At 42.2% G+C, this 15,505-nt stretch overlaps 1 protein-coding gene across 2 annotated transcripts; it reads right to left on the reverse strand.

The window, feature by feature from the left end:
- Positions 1–5,821: 5,821 nt before the first annotated feature.
- Positions 5,822–14,427, reverse strand: LOC128788639 (aldo-keto reductase family 1 member B1-like). Of its 2 annotated transcripts, XM_053943818.1 has the most exons (10): positions 14,351–14,427; positions 12,000–12,167; positions 11,212–11,328; positions 10,472–10,549; positions 9,002–9,124; positions 8,683–8,789; positions 7,822–7,903; positions 7,266–7,349; positions 6,787–6,869; positions 5,822–5,990 (listed from the first exon to the last, which is right to left on the reverse strand). In XM_053943818.1, exons 1-10 carry the CDS (start codon positions 14,414–14,416, stop codon positions 5,951–5,953), a joined length of 948 nt encoding a protein of 315 aa, XP_053799793.1. In that variant the 5' UTR covers positions 14,417–14,427; the 3' UTR covers positions 5,822–5,950. The 2 variants fall into 2 exon arrangements, with proteins under 2 accessions (XP_053799793.1, XP_053799794.1); XM_053943819.1 differs by lacking the exons at positions 7,822–7,903; positions 8,683–8,789.
- Positions 14,428–15,505: the final 1,078 nt, after the last annotated feature.

The following is a 15,505-nucleotide window of genomic DNA, read 5'->3' on the forward strand; positions in this document are numbered from 1 at the left end:
CACATGATGCAGGAAGGAATTCTGTGCTTGTACAAGATACCACTGGCAAATATAGTCAAAATGGGTTTCCAAGAAAATCCTGTGTCACTGAGCTAGCAGATCAGAAACTTAATGCTTTGTTCAGGGAGCACAGAAAAATAGGCTAATACCTGAACTTCTATTTTGTGAGTTGTCCCTTTGTGTTTTTCACAATACTTGCAGTGGTTTTAAAGGTGTTGCCACCTGAGAGCTGCTCAAGACTGTTCACAAAATACATTTGGGCACTGGTAAAAGCAGTGGCTAATGTTGGGTGGCTTTCTTGCATATTCCTGTGAGAGTTTATCAGATGTCTGAGTAGATCTGGGATGTGAGTGGTCCCTCTGAGGAGGTTGTGTAGGCAGAAAGGGGGTTCTCTCTGAACAGATGGAAGGAGGGAGACACCAGGGCTGTTAATGCATAACCAATCTAAATGGTAAATGTAGAATTGTGATTCCATAACTGTGTAGCAAACCTTAAAGTGAACTTAGTCAGGTTAAAATGTAACATGGAGGCAATTTGATATCAAAGGATTTGTGACATAGGTGGTTTGTTTCCTGGTTCTGAGCGAAAGGAGTCTAAAGAATCGTTTACTGATTGAAAAAGTACAAAAAAAAAATCTGCTTTCTCAATGTAATGGTTAGTATTTGTTAGAAAGGAAAAAAAATTAAGTATTTTAAAATCTTTCCAGTAATGCTAAGACCAGAATTAGCATGCAACATGTTTTTGGTCACAATAATTTACAATAGGCTGAACAGACAAGATTAAGTTAACTTAAAATACGAGGAGGAAAGAATCAGTGTCTGACTTGAAGCAATATGCTCTTCTAATGCTGGTTCTTCTAATATAAATTGATTATAAATCACTTTAAATTCTGAACTTAAAAGCACATACAGAAAGCTTCAGCTCTGCGAGTGTTTTTGGGAATCTCTAACGTGATAAACAAAAGCCCTAAGGCATCTAAAAATCCAGAAGAGGTTTTGCTTAGTCTGAGCTGTGACAGAAAACTGTTTGGGGCAATGTTGACTTAATTGCAAATAACATTTTTGTGACAAGTGTGTTCTGGCAAGAAGCTACATTGAGGGTCAGGGTTTCCAAAATAGTACATCAGGTTCTGTTAGCTTCCTGTGTTTTCGTTTCACTGCAACTTTATGGAAGTTTGAAATGAAATTTTCCATTCTGGAAGTAGGAATTTTACTGGAGACAGCTTGGAGACAGCAGAAGGGAGAGCACTCAGGGTGGAGTGGCATTGTAACAGGCTCTCTCTGTATTTCACTGGATGACTTCGTGGGAAGGAATTTGGGAAGGGTCGTTCTGGGACACGGTGCAGCATTTGGCCGGCAGAGGGCTTGGATCTTGAAGTGTCAGAGTGGGAATAGAGGGAAAGCAGAGAAGCACCTGAGTGCAGGGGTGATGATGCACAAGCTCGAACAGAAAGCATGGCAAGGGAGTGACAGGAAACCCTGTCACCCTTAATGGTTTTGGATTGCTTCTCCAAGGGTGGATATACTCAAGGCTGAGATGGAGGAAGAGGCAGTCTTCCTTTAGTCTAGGATGATCTAGGAATTCTTACAGTAAAACAGTCTTTTGTACCCCCATGCTTGTGCCATACTCTCTGCCTACAAGAGCAGAGATTTCCTTTCATCTCCTGAAAGGTAAAGTGGAAAGATCAAAGAGCTCGATATCCGGAGCTCAGCATTGCTGCCAACTGAGCTCTTCCTGCTGAAACTGTTCACAGCATTTGTTTTTGTATTGTGATTTGACAGATCTCTGGGTTTCTGATCAAAGACATTTTTAAGGACAAATACAGTTTTGTAGCTCTTCCAATGAAAAGTTGTGTTTTGTTTTGTGTTCTTAATTTAAGAACTTGTAGTTCAGCTCCACCTTGTCGGCCTCTTCCTAGGCATTCTGGGGACCCTGCTGCAGCAGCTGAGCTGATACTGTAGCACACCCTGGGAAGAGGATTTCCAGCCTACAGGAAAGATTAAGAGCAGCTATCAGAAAAAAAAAACATGTCCTTGGAACTGGTAAAAGCCGTACTTGCACAAAATTTGTTTCACTTGCAGCTGCACTCACTGCTCCAAATGATACCAGATTAGCAGGCCTTTATTTCATGTTTAGAAGAAAATGGCTCTCACAGGACAGATCCATTTACTTGGTAGCAAAGAATGATGGTGAACTGATTTATCACAGAAAACAGGTAGAGAAAATCAGTAATTATCTCACTAGAGAAGGCGAGATACTGTTTTTGCAAGTTTTTTTGTGTAGTAGAGGAGAACACAAGAATTATTTGGAATTGGCATCTTGCTGGTTGAAGGTAGGACAGCACAGATAGTCTGACAGGCACAGCATGTTTGTTTCAGGTTCCAGTTGATGTTCCTTTGAGAGAAAATAGCTTTACTTCTGGTATTGGAACACAAATACACAGGCCTGCCTGGCTGGAATCACTTTTCACATGATGCTTTCTAACTTGGTGTTTGCTTCCCTCAGGGAAAAAGGAGACAGGACCTCTCCTCTAGCTGAGCTCACAAGACTGCACAAATGCTATGGAATGCACTTGTTTCAGAGTTGTGAAAACTGGGGCACAGGAAACTACAGTATTCAAAATGGGAAAAGAAAATCCTGTCTCTGGATTTTAATCTGTATTTACTGTTTTGAAGATAGAGCTAGAAATCTGGAGTCTTTTGCTTAACTGGGGCACGGAACAGTTAACTTGGGACAAATTATTTTCATTTCAGTCACTTAATACTGCCCTAGTGTGTCATCCCTCCCTCTGCCTTGTCCTTGGTTTCTTTAAAAGTACAGAGCCCTGTCTTATTCTGGCAGGACCTTGTTTATTTTAGCTGTGAGGCAGCTCTTAAAACCCTTAAATAGGCCACAATTTAACTTGTTAAAGTGCATGGTACAGAACCACTAATGCAAACAGCTGCAAAACTCCATTTCCCCCCACCAAATTCTTAAGAAAAAAAAAAAAAAAAGCTGAATGCAAAAGCTTTTCTGAACTGAAACAGGCCTGATTACAAGCCAGCTGGTAGTTGCTCATAGGAACAGCTGAACTGAATCATACTCAGTATCTACATATTGCAGCATCTTGTCTCCAGCTGTGGTCAAAATAAGTTGCTAAAGATGAGTAAATTGAGCATTGCAGCATTGTGAATCTTATGTTCCAAGGGAATGATGCTTCACACTCACAGTTTGTGATGAATTGCCATCTATTTGTTTTGGGCTGATTTGCTGATAGATTAATTTGATTCTACTGGTTTTTTACAGTAGAGGAGATAATCACTGGTCTATTTCCAGTAACACTTTGCAAGCTGCTCCAGGTTTGATAAATATCTGGCACAGCTCCTTGTACTGGTGTCAGGTCAGCAAAAGTTTTAGTCTACTTAATTGCCATCCTAGGCCATTGGTTATCCTAATCAATCTTCTGTAAGTCTTTTTTTTTATTTTTTAAGATTCAGAGGAAGACCAGGACCAGTACTTCTTGTGTAGGATTGCATGCATAAAGTTCATGAAATAGGCTTGTGTCTGACTCTCTTTGGCTTCTCAATCAGTTTTCTTTTGAACTATGTTGACCTCAATATGAGAGAGCTTGGAATTACAACAGATGGAGAACTTGAGCAGTGGTGATCAGCAAAGAGTTTTGGATTTGTACCTGCTGTTCATTACCTGTGTTATCCAGTTTTCCCTCCGAAACACGGACATAACACTTTACTTTTTTCACCCAGCCCCTTTGGAACTTTTCATGAGGCTTGACTCTACCAGAATGGATGAACTCCACAATGAAAAGCTGAAGTCATGGGACAACTTGTTGTGATACAAAGACAAAATGCTAAGCTAAGGTGTTTTCATTTTACTGGGCTCATTGGCACAGATAATGTCACTGCTGACTAGGAATGATGTATGTGTGGGTTTGGTGCAAGAGCACTGCTGCACAGCTGATAGAAACAGAAAATTAACTTGGGATACTATAAACCTTTCCATACAGCTCCTGGCAGCAGGCTCAGGGCTGTGCTTGCTGTGAGGCAGCAACTTTCTTCTAGAAAGGCACGTTGTAAATAGGGCTGTGGCTCTGCTGCAAAACAGGGGAGCTTTATTTCCTAGCAACTGACACCACCCAAATTCTTCTCCTTTTACCTTTACTAAAGTCTCTGCAGCTGAAAAAGATCTATTGTCTCTGAAACAAATGCACAATCTCTGGCTTCTAACTTGTTTTGAATTTTTTACTATTATATGGCTACTGTGATCATCTAGTCTGACTTCCTGCCTACCACAGTCTATAAACATCCTGTCAATAGCTTCAAGTCTGATAGCTGTGATTAAATTGGAATGTGGTTAGAAAATTCCTATGAAGTAGAGAATATTTCAAGACAGGCTGTATGCTGCAGCCTTTTAAGTAGGTATTTCTGCCACTGCTGTGGACTGACAAGTGACCACAGGCTGAATACCTGGCAGCAGAGCACCTTCCACAGAGTTCACTTCCTAATGGCATCCAGGATGATATCCTGCAACTGGCCTTGTAAATGTAGCATGTTCAGGAGGAGAAAAAAAGAGAATGCCCATTGCAGGCACCTTCCTGTCCGTATCACTGCATTATAACTGTTCAGTGTCAATTCCGGATAGATTTTTCAGACCTCTTACTTTAGAAGAGTTGCTGTGGGAAATCCAGTTTGATGGGAATTTGCTCTGTTGTTTCTAGGGTACCTGTTACTCAAACATCTTGGAAGAGTCTGAAGTAGCTCAAAGATATGTCATCATTTCCTTTATCAACTACAAAGAAAATCAGTTGGAAAAGGATATCCATAAAGTGTGTATCCTACTCCTGAACCTTAATTACACAATTGTCCTTCTCTGTGCATGCAGTGCTGAGCCACATTGTTCTTATCCTGATCTGCAAGATCCTAAAGCAAGTACAGGAGTTTTGAGTCAATTGTTAAAAAGCAAGGCTTAATTAACAGACACCTCATTAAAACACCAGCATGGGCTGCAGCAGCACCTACTTTGTTGTGGGTTTGTTGTTTTGTTTTTTTTTTTTTTAACCAGAGACAACAGCATCCAGAGACATCCTTTCAGTAAAAACACAAGCAAACAGTACCTTGGGAACAGTACAGGAGAGTGAAAATCTGCTGTTGGCTTCTGTGAAGCTGCCCAGCTTTTCTGCTTGCTAAATATGACAGTTGCCAAACAAAATAATTCCTGTGTGTCTCCTTTATCAGACTTTGGATTTTCTAGGGGAGTTTCACAGTCTCAACTGCAGCCATTCTACTGATAAAGGCAGTATTTATATACTCTTGCAGATACTATAAACCAAACATACAAATCTCCTAGTAGTTTATTAGTTTTTAGCAGTTCATAAATAGGAAACCTCATTAAGAGCTCCTGAATCATAATTCAGCAGTGTCCCCTAAGGAGCTTTCAGTCTGTTACACTGAAATTGGTGTTACACTCAACTCGGCATCTCAAGTAGCATGTCCTGTCGTTGAGATCTTCTGATGTTAAATGGATTGTCTTGTACTGATAATTAAGATAGTGTATGTATTGACCTTTTGTCCAAAAGTATAACTAATGAGAGAATTTAAATGTTCTCTAAACTTAGTCAGGATTTATAGTTATGACAAAGAATGCTTTTCCCTAATCCCAATATATGGGTTTGTTAAACTTCATTATCATTACTAAATTAAGATAGAATATGTATTTTGCTGCAACTGAAAACTGTGTTACAAGAGCAGATAAAGGACTGATACAGCTGGTTGGTATAAAGGAAGCAAATGTATCCATGTTCAAAGATGACTCTTCAGAATGCCTGTGAGTTACCTTCTCCCATTTTTAATACATATTCTCCTTCTATCATTAATTAATACACAAAGTATTGCAAATTGCTTGAAATAACAATAAATGGTCTGGATCCCTGGAGGATCTGAAGCTGATGCCTATGTCAGTCTTCAAAAAAAGGATAGTCCTTGTGATTTTTGCATCTAGAAAAAGAGAGCATGATTAAAACATTTTAAGGATATAGCTTAGAGAAAAAGCTTTTTTTCCCCTGGTAAAAGAACTGAAACTGAACGACATTAAAAACACATTGTCTGCTTAGTGTATCCAGGGCAGGGAAAGTGAATTCTCTGTAACCTTTGCATGTATCAGTGACCTCCTTCTCAAAGGATAATGTATCTTATGCTCAGCTGAAATTGCCAAAGTTCCCTGAGATATTAAACCTCTCTCTTGGGAACTCCCAAGCCCCCAGGATGCTGATAGACAAGTGGGTAACCTGGGAAAACTGAATAAAATGCAGCTTTTGGTGAGTCTGTAACCATTCTGTTATCCAGATAATGTTGGCAGGAGTACATAGGCACAGCTCTTCCCTCCAAAAAAACCTTACAACTCTCATTCTTAAAGTGGAGTTTATTTACTCTGACTGTCCCTTATGTAAAGGAGCCAAAGAAAACGGATGGGGGAAATGGCTGCTTATTTATTTTTGGAATTTCCAGCTGATTTTGATTTTCAGACAGCAGTTTGGTATGCATCCAGTACAGGACATCTTAGGAACATTGTGCCTGCAGAAATCCCAGTGTTCCCAACCTGTACAGGACGGGCAATGCTCGAATAAACCCAAGGGTGAGATTCCAGCAGATGTAACCAGATGTTGGCTAAGGCTCCCTCTGTTTTTAAGTGGGGCTATCAAATAGTGTCTGTTAAGAGGATATCCAGTGGTATTCCAAGTTATCCAGTGGTAATCCAACCCTGCTAAAGCCTGGAGGAGGAGGAGGTACTCACTGGCTTAATGCGCAGATGCGGTAGCGCTTCTTGAAACCAAGGAGGGTCTCCATCTCCTCCTCAGTCAGTTCAAAGTCAAACACCTGCATGAAGGTCCCAAACAGCTGGGTTGCTTCACTTTGTAGTGAAGACAAGTTTATTTGCAGAAAGAATAGCAAAAGCAGGCTTGAAGCACTAGGAGGTGTGCAGGGAGAGCAACAAATAAATGTGTGAGGATACAGTGCTGGTGGGGTCTGCCTGCAGAATAATTGTGCCACAAGGTGGAAGAGTTTGGCTCTTACCTGATGTGTTCTAATGAAGATGTGGCTCCTTACTTTCCAAGTGACTTTTTGCATTCATAAAGTGATAACTTATGTGGTATCTGACAAAGGTTTTGGTGGCTCCAAGTTTGAGGGAGGTGGTTTGTACCATTGGCAGAGTGGGATTTTTTTTCATGTGTAGTTTAACACGATTAATGGCTCTGTAAGGAACTCTCTTACCTTAAAATTTTCTTCAATACGCTGTGGAGTGACAGATTTGGGAATCACACTCACGTTTCTTTGGATTTGGAGCCGGATAAGCACCTGCAGTAACACATAGGGAATTTACACATTAGAAGTGCAGCCTGTCTTCTGAAAGCTGAAAACCAAAGGTGTCTGCTTGGTTACACAGAGCAGCTCTACTGGTAACCAGAGAGGGCTCACAGAGGAGAAGCACTACCTAAACCCTGCCTAATTACTACATGAGCTCATTAAATCCTTATCCATCTCTGAAGCTGAGATGACAACAAGGGAGTGCATTGAGCAAGAGTTCAGGATTGGCAGGGATGCTGTGTTGGAGGGACAGCCAGTGTGCAATTAAAGCCCAAAGCCACTGGTAATCTTCTGTCCATCACTAAAACTAAGGTAGAGGGAATATTTTTCTAAAGCATTAAACTGTGTACAAGACACAGCTGGAACTCCATATTATTATTCTATAATACCTCTGTAAGTAGTTACTTTAGCACAAGTGGGAAGAATACATGTCAGCAGGGAAAACACTCTGACCAGTATTAACCTGAGCTGGGGTTTTGTTGTGCTTGATTGCAATTTTCTTAATTTGAGGATCATCAAAAAGGGAAATATGGTCAGGCTTGGACCTGTAAAAATAAAAAAAAACAGGCTTCAGTAGTTGAATAACCCATTGTCTTCTCCCTCAAGCCCTATATCATAAGACTACTGTTTAAATGATTTAAAAGCATCATCTTGCACACTTTAATTTAACGTCTTGTTACTTCAGTTCCTGCCTTCATTCTTTCCTTTTATAACAAGTGAACACATGAGAAGAGGCCTGTAGTTTCTAGTAAAAACAGGTCACTGTAACACATTTATGTCCAGCCTGAGATCAGGCTGGGAATTTCTTTGATCCAGATCCCAAGAATTTCATCTTGTCCTTTACAAGCACAGCTGCTCTGGCAAAAGCCTTGTCCTGGGTCAGAGGAAGCCATGAAGATGGGAGTACAAGCAAAATTTCTGCAACTTCCCCATTTACAAACCTAATCCCTTTGTCTCAGCAGGACTGCAACGTTGCTATTTTCATAAGCATCTGCTGCCTTGGTTTTTTGTTTGGTTTGTTGTGGGTGGTTTTTTTTTTTTTTTAGTTCAGAAATCCTCCTACATGTTTAATAACCTCACCAAAGCTCAGTTAAAAATTCTCTCCTCTGATCAACCAATTGATCGTTTTTCTTCAAAAGATGAAACTAGTGGACTGAATACTACAAGAAGTGTGAGATTTCTGTGGGTGTGATTTTTAATGAATTAGTAAGTCTTTCTCTAATTACAGTAGTTTTTCTCTGAGGTTTCATCCACAGCCTAAGACTGGTTTTCTGCATTGACTCCAGTCTACGTCTCAGAAAGAAATCTCACTAAACATTCTTACCCTGGCCAGCTGGGTGCTCCAAGGGGACAATATGCAGTGACAGAGATCCCTTTGGATTGGCAAAACTGAATCAGCTCTTCCTGAGGAAGGTAGGGGTGGCTCTCAATCTAAAAAAAAAAAAAAAAAAAAAAAATTAACTTTCACCTCTCAAAAGCAGAAGGTACTTCAAGGTTTAGCATCACTGTGCCACATCAGCTTTGAAAAGGTGGGGTATTTTTCAGGTGTGGGGTTTTTTAAGGGACTTTTAAGAGGTGTTCCATCCAGTGCAACACCCCAGACAGGTGTGATGTCAGTGTTGAGGAGCTGGAGGACAGTTTACCTGATTGTTTGCAGGTTTGTGTCTTAAGCCTGGTTTGCTCAGGAGCCGATCCATCTGTTTGTGGTTGAAGTTGGAGACTCCAATGGCCTTCACCATTCCCACATCCACGAGCTCTTCCATAGCCTAGAAACACCACAGAATCACACTTCCTCTTAAGTTCTTTCATTTCTATATGGAAAAAAATGCCCACACAAAAACTTGAGTGGTAAAAATCTTCCTGGCTGGACTGCTCCTGTGCTGTGAGATCTGTACCTGAACAGTGGGGCTCTGCTCAGACTCAGGATCTCACACTGTGTGTCACCATACAGACAAATAACAGCGCTATTCACACAACCCCTAAACTATTATTATTTCAGTAAAATATGACTCTTTTAAAATACTATCCCTAGGTAGACCTTCACATAGATGAAAGAGATTCTTTTAGAGTAATTCCTCAGCTAACCAAATAATCATCCCATAATAAAAAGCACTTTCTTTGGAAGAGAGCAGCTCAACAGGCTGTTACAAGACAGCTGGAACAGGATGGATACTGGTGGTCAGCACTGATTAATTTTCCAGGAGAGATGTACCATTTAGCAGTTGGATTATAGGATAAGCAGCACTGTGTTCCCCCTCCATCACCTATTTTCTTTCACACTAATGAGCAACAAAACAGCCAGATAGCCCTAATTAGATTGTCACATCCATCAGAAAAGGGAAAATTATCTACTACCAGCCTTTAGAGCAGAAGATACCCTTGTTCCAAAGCAGAAATAATTTTAATTTGAACTTGCTGTCATAAGCAGTAGCCTGAAATTTCCATTATTTTTCCCTCAAATGAACAACAAAAATGTGCCTTATTCTTCATCTGATGGAAGGCAAAAAGCACCAGTGAATTCTTCTGACTCTGGTGAGTTTCTTACCTGCTCTTGGCCTGGCTGTGCTGAGCACACAGCGGGAGTGGAAGGGAAAGGAAGCCCAAAGCATCGGCCAAGCAGGAATTCGAATTAGCACCCAAGCCTGGTCTCCCACGCAGCCTGTGCTGCACAGAGCTTAGCAAAGGGCTTTGGCCAAGTCCCACTACCTGCCAGAGACAGAAATTCGGGTGCTCTGGTACAGGCATGTTGGCTTTACTAGGGTCTGGATGGCTCAGGTGCAACAAAAGTTAAGCATGGCTACAACTAAAGCCACCAAAAATTGCCCAGAGTGGGGTAGGGATGAGAGTGACAGCATTTGTTAGCTCAAGCCACTGCAGTCAAAGATTTCCTCCTTTCATGCCAACCCAGCCAGTTTAGTAAGCAGTAGATATAAAAATACCTGAATTTTGGCACAGTGACACAAAAAAGGAGCCCAAGGACACAGAGAAATGAGCGATCTCAAATACTTCATGTTAGAAATTCTCTCAGAACAATTCTCACAGTGGAGAGCTTAGAGTTTTCAGGCTGCTATTTCGAACTAGCAAGATATTTTTGGCCTGTAAATGAAATGTACCTCCCACGTATCCAGAAAATCTGTATCGCTGGGAATGATCATGCCGTTTCCATCTGCAGGAAATAGCTCCTCTCCTGCCTATGAGCACAAATGGAAAAGCAACATTAAGGTCAGCTGAATTGTAAGTACTTCAAGAAATCATTTAGAAATTTGGGCAAGCGAGTGGAGCTGGAGACACTGAGCTGGATATCCTGAATTATGTTTGTGGCGGGGTGAGACATGGCTGAAGCGACTAGCCTGTATCAACAGAGAAATCTTCAAGAAAATCTGTCTCTTGAGGCTCTGTCCTTCAGGCAGAGGAAGGGCAGGCACTTCTGTGTGCCTCAGGTTGGGAAAAGGCCAGGGAGGTGACACGGTGGGGAAACCAGGGTTTATTTAACCTGGGTGTAGAGAGAGAAGAGAAAATAGGAACTAAGTAGTTCACATGTTTGATTCTTGATAAGGAAATGGCAGCCAAACCCCACACTGTAAGAGGAATGTGATCTGGATGATAATTTGATCCATGACTTGGAAATGCTGTGCAGGGAAAAATAAGGTGGTTTTTGTACTACAAGACTGACCTAGTTTAAGCAGCCATGACCTTACCTTTCCTCCTGGGCTCTCCCTGCAGAGGTTGATCATTATGTCCTAATGAGGTTTACCAACACTCCTCGTAGGAGAAGACTAAAGAGATGTCTGGTCCCAAAGGCAAAAGGGGCAAAGCCCTGACAGATGGATCCCAGGACTTAAAGTTGCAATACCTTGAATCCCATGGGACAGTGCATCAGGTAGAGATCCAAATAATCCAGCTGGAGGGCAGCAAGTGTTTTCTGGCACACCTCCTTCACCAGGGATCTCTCGTGGAAGGTGGACCACAGCTGTGGGGAAACACAAAGCCTGGGAGCTGCTCTCCTGCCCTCACTATGGCAGAGCATCCCTGGCAGGGAAACACAGGGCACAGAGGCAGCTCAGGGTGTGGCACATCTTCTTTTCTTGAAGAAGTGGCACTTGAGGCACTGCAATCTATTTGTGGTACTGTTAAGTAAGTAAAACGAGAATGGGACACTCTGAAATTCCATCAATTATTGCAACAATTAAAACAAAGAAAATAAGTGAACCTGGTGAAAATCGACCCACCAGCTTCCAGCAGATAGAAGTTACTTTATTTTTCCTACCATTGTTGCTGGGGGGAAAAAACAAAACAAAGCATAACATACAGGAGTTGACAGGCTGAGGCCGGCGGCGCAGCAGGAGTGACCACAAAAACAATAGCCCTGCTTCCTATCCCAGAGGCCACCAGGAGCACGGCCTCAGTTCCTGTCTCCATGGCTGACAATGGACATGTACTACAAAAAAAAAACCCCTCTCAAACCAAGCCTTTTGTTTCTCAGGGGTTGACCTATTCCTTCCCCTCACCAGCCACAAATGGCTTTGCCCTGCCAGAGAGGAGGTAATTCCCAGCTTCATCCCATGGCACTTTCCATGTTGGGACTTTGGCTCTCCTCCCTAGAGCTCGGCCCCAAGTGAGAACTATTATCCAAGGACACACCTTGCTGACAATAAAGAGCTCTTCTCGCCTCACCACGCCCTCCTCCATTTTTTGTCGCAGCGCGTCCCCGATGTCGCTCTCGTTCTGGTACATGTAGGCACAGTCGAAGTGGCGGTACCCAACATCGATGGCAAACTTCACTGCGTCCCTTGCTGCCCCCTGGAGAGCCTGAAACCAGAAGAGAAGCCAGTGATTTGCTAAATAGCAGATTAAGAGCTTTGCTGTTCTGCAAAGCTGGCGGGTTTTAAGCCCCCGAGTAACGAGGTGCTCCAGCCTGGATCTGGCTTTCATCACTTTTGTGAAATCAAAAGGCAAAGGGAGTCACTGATGAGGTGCCTGAGCTGATCCGCCCTTTTCTAAGTATTGGAAGTTCACCTTGGGACACGAGGCTATCTTGAAATAAGTTCTAATTTCCTCAGAAATGAAAAGCAACTTTAGTGTGACATACTGGTGACACGAGGAAACCAATCACCTCTGGAATGCGCGCTGGCCCTGCACAAAAACAATCCAGCTCTTGTTGACACAGGACAGGGAGGTGAGGGGACTCAAAACACTACAGACAGTGCCACCTCCTGGGTAAAATACACACTTGGTACTTGAGAGCAAAACAAATCACTTCAGATTCTTGGCTTGGAGACACCAAAGAGCTGTTTGATGACTGAATCCAGAAAATGGCACTCCAAACAGAAATGTGATTTAAAACCATGGCCACCTCCTACTCTTTTTTTTAAATCATATCACTTCTCCAAGTTTTTCCAGTCAAAGGGTGTTTAGTTAGCTCACCTAAATTAACAACAAAAACATAGAAAACGCAGCATTTTTTCTTTCCCCACAAGGCTACACACAACTAAAGAGCCAGTTGAAACTTTTACAGGTTTTCTTTTTTGCAGTCCCTTTCCCCATCCCATCCCTTCCTACACGTGAGCCTCCCAGGGCAGCAGGAAGAAGCAGGCGTGGGCAAGCAGGCTGCCAGTGGCCAAATGGTGGCATTTTGGAGCCCCTCATCTCTGGGGGCTGCTGCAGCTTGGGAAAGCTGCCATGCGGGAGCGATCGGTATCGCTGCTGAGGGGTGCAGAGCAAAGGCAACAGCCTACCCTTGAGATTACATAAAACTCTGTCATGTGAGAGGTTTTCCAGAGGAAAACAACCCACAGTTTCATTTTCCAAGGTGCTCACTGAGCTCGGCTTCGTTAAGGCACCAAAACGCTGTGGGAACCTTGAAATCAAATAGCTTTAATGAAATTATCACCATGGGCTTGGGCCTTGTTTCCATTACATAACAGAAGACATTCTTTTGTGGCTGCAGGGATCGTGTGCCCAAACTTTTCCTCCTACTCAGTCCTAACCAGTTTCTATTAGCAGCTTAACGAGTTCCTTCAGAGACAGCCTTGGGCCCTAAGAGCCCCTCACCCAAGGCACAGTTTGGTTTTTAAAGCCTACTTTAACTGCTTTAGGCTTCTTACTGTCCTTTGTCACCAGAAAAATAAAGACTGAAATGGTTAAACAAACTCACTCCAGTTTGTGCACATAGTTAAATGCTGATTAGATCAACTGACCCAAAAATATGGCAAGAATTTAACATATTTTTATGGTGACTGGAAAATATTGATGGAGCTGGGAAGTTGTGATATGACTTATTTTGTTTCCAGTCTCAGATCCAGGGGAAAATCTACTTTTTTAAAATCTTTTTACCTTGCTTAAGAAGATTAATTTCTTAAAATTTTCAGCTCATTTCCAGACTCCTTTTACATTTATAATTCAATATATTCTTTAACCTACTCTCTCTTACCAAAAGTCCATTAGGTAACACTTGCAGGTAAAGAACCACCCAAGCTATATCCCTGCAAAGTGCTGCACACTCATCTGCTGCCAATAAAAATAAGTTATCCTCAGTCTCTAAGGGATTATTGTGAGTTCCCATTTGCAAATCTACTTATTGCCCCTTAAGTTCCTCTATCTACACACACCCATCACAGATGACACCTACATGACATGCTGGGATATTAACACCCAGTGCCAAAAGAAAACAAAAAAAAGAAAAACAGAACAAAAAAAAAAAATACAAAGAAAAATGAGCTGGGCAGAAGTTTTTACTTTTGCAGCGTGTAATTTTTTTTTTCCCATCGCTAAGAAAAAAAAATCTTGTACCCACTTGACTACTTCCACTCGCTCCTAAGATTTCCTGAAGGCCAGGAATAAATACCTGCAAATATTTCAAAAGGAAATATTGCACGGAGGGCTCGCTGCGTTCTCCTGACCCGAAGAGGAGATGACTGAAAAGATGTACTGTGATTCTCAGCAATCTGCTGGGGTCTCCTGCCTGCCCAGAGCTCCCCAGCTGCAGCAGGTACCTGCCAGGTCCCCAGTCCCAGGATGGGCATCCTCCCACGGGTGGGCAGCTCCAGGTAAGTGGCCATGTGCAGTCTCCTCCCAGCACCGCAGGCGAGGAGAGGCTGTGGGCTCTTGCAAAACCTTTTAAATCAGCTTGGCCCCTCCCTCCTGCCTGCTGACTGGCTGCAGACAAGGAAAATACGGGCAGAAGTGCTATAATAAGAGGAGGCAGGGATTTTGGTTTATCTCACCCTTTGCAGAACTTAAAAAACTGATTACAGGCTCCTCGTGAATTTATTGAGTGAGCTCATCATGGAAATTTTGGCAATTTTGCATTGGCTGAGGTTGCAGGTTCAGCTTTTCTGCAAGAAAAGTGGTACTTGGGGAGTTGGCGCATGCCCCAAAACCATTTTTCATCTCACCTGTTGTGAACACATCACCAGAAGATGCCAGATAGCTGCTTTTCTCAGGAGGAAACATTAACCTGTCCACAGGAGGAATCATTTTTTCTAAATTCCCAATATGGCTTCATCCCCACAGCATCGGGCTCCTATGTTTTTATACCTTTCTGTATTTATTTTGTTTATATATATATATATATTTGATCTCAAGGCTCCCCATAGCTTTTGCTGTCAGCCGCTGTCTGGTCATTCCATTCAGAACCCTTTTAATTTTATTTCTGAAAGATCAGGTTTTGAAATAAAAGATCAGGTCTGTTGGCCTGAATTCTGCAATGAAAGCAGGGTTTAACCAGCAATTGTAGTGCCCAGGGCTGCTGGGTAGAGATTTCATTCCCCTACATGGATTTTCTCCTTATTTGTGAGAAAAGGGGATTACGTAGAGAAGAGATCTGTGATGACCATGACTCTCTGAATCAGTTTCCCTGTCCTTCAGTGATTTTGTAAATTAAATATTGACATTTTAGAAATTATACCTTTGTGAGACATTTATTAGATGCATTTACTTTATTCCCCCCGGTATTCTGTGCTTTTCTTGAAGGTGAGGAATATCTGAATCTGAGGAAGAGTCTGGCAGGGATGAAGCAGAGAATGCGTAATTTGGTACTGCATGGTAATCCTAAACCAAACAAAAAATGGAAACAAGGAGTTACCAGGACCTACAATAATCTCTCCAAACACACCCTCATGTCTTTATCTGGCTTTTCAAAGCCCTTG

The sequence above is a fragment of the Vidua chalybeata genome, chromosome 5 (genome assembly GCF_026979565.1).
Source record: "Vidua chalybeata isolate OUT-0048 chromosome 5, bVidCha1 merged haplotype, whole genome shotgun sequence".
NCBI lineage: Eukaryota > Metazoa > Chordata > Aves > Passeriformes > Viduidae > Vidua > Vidua chalybeata.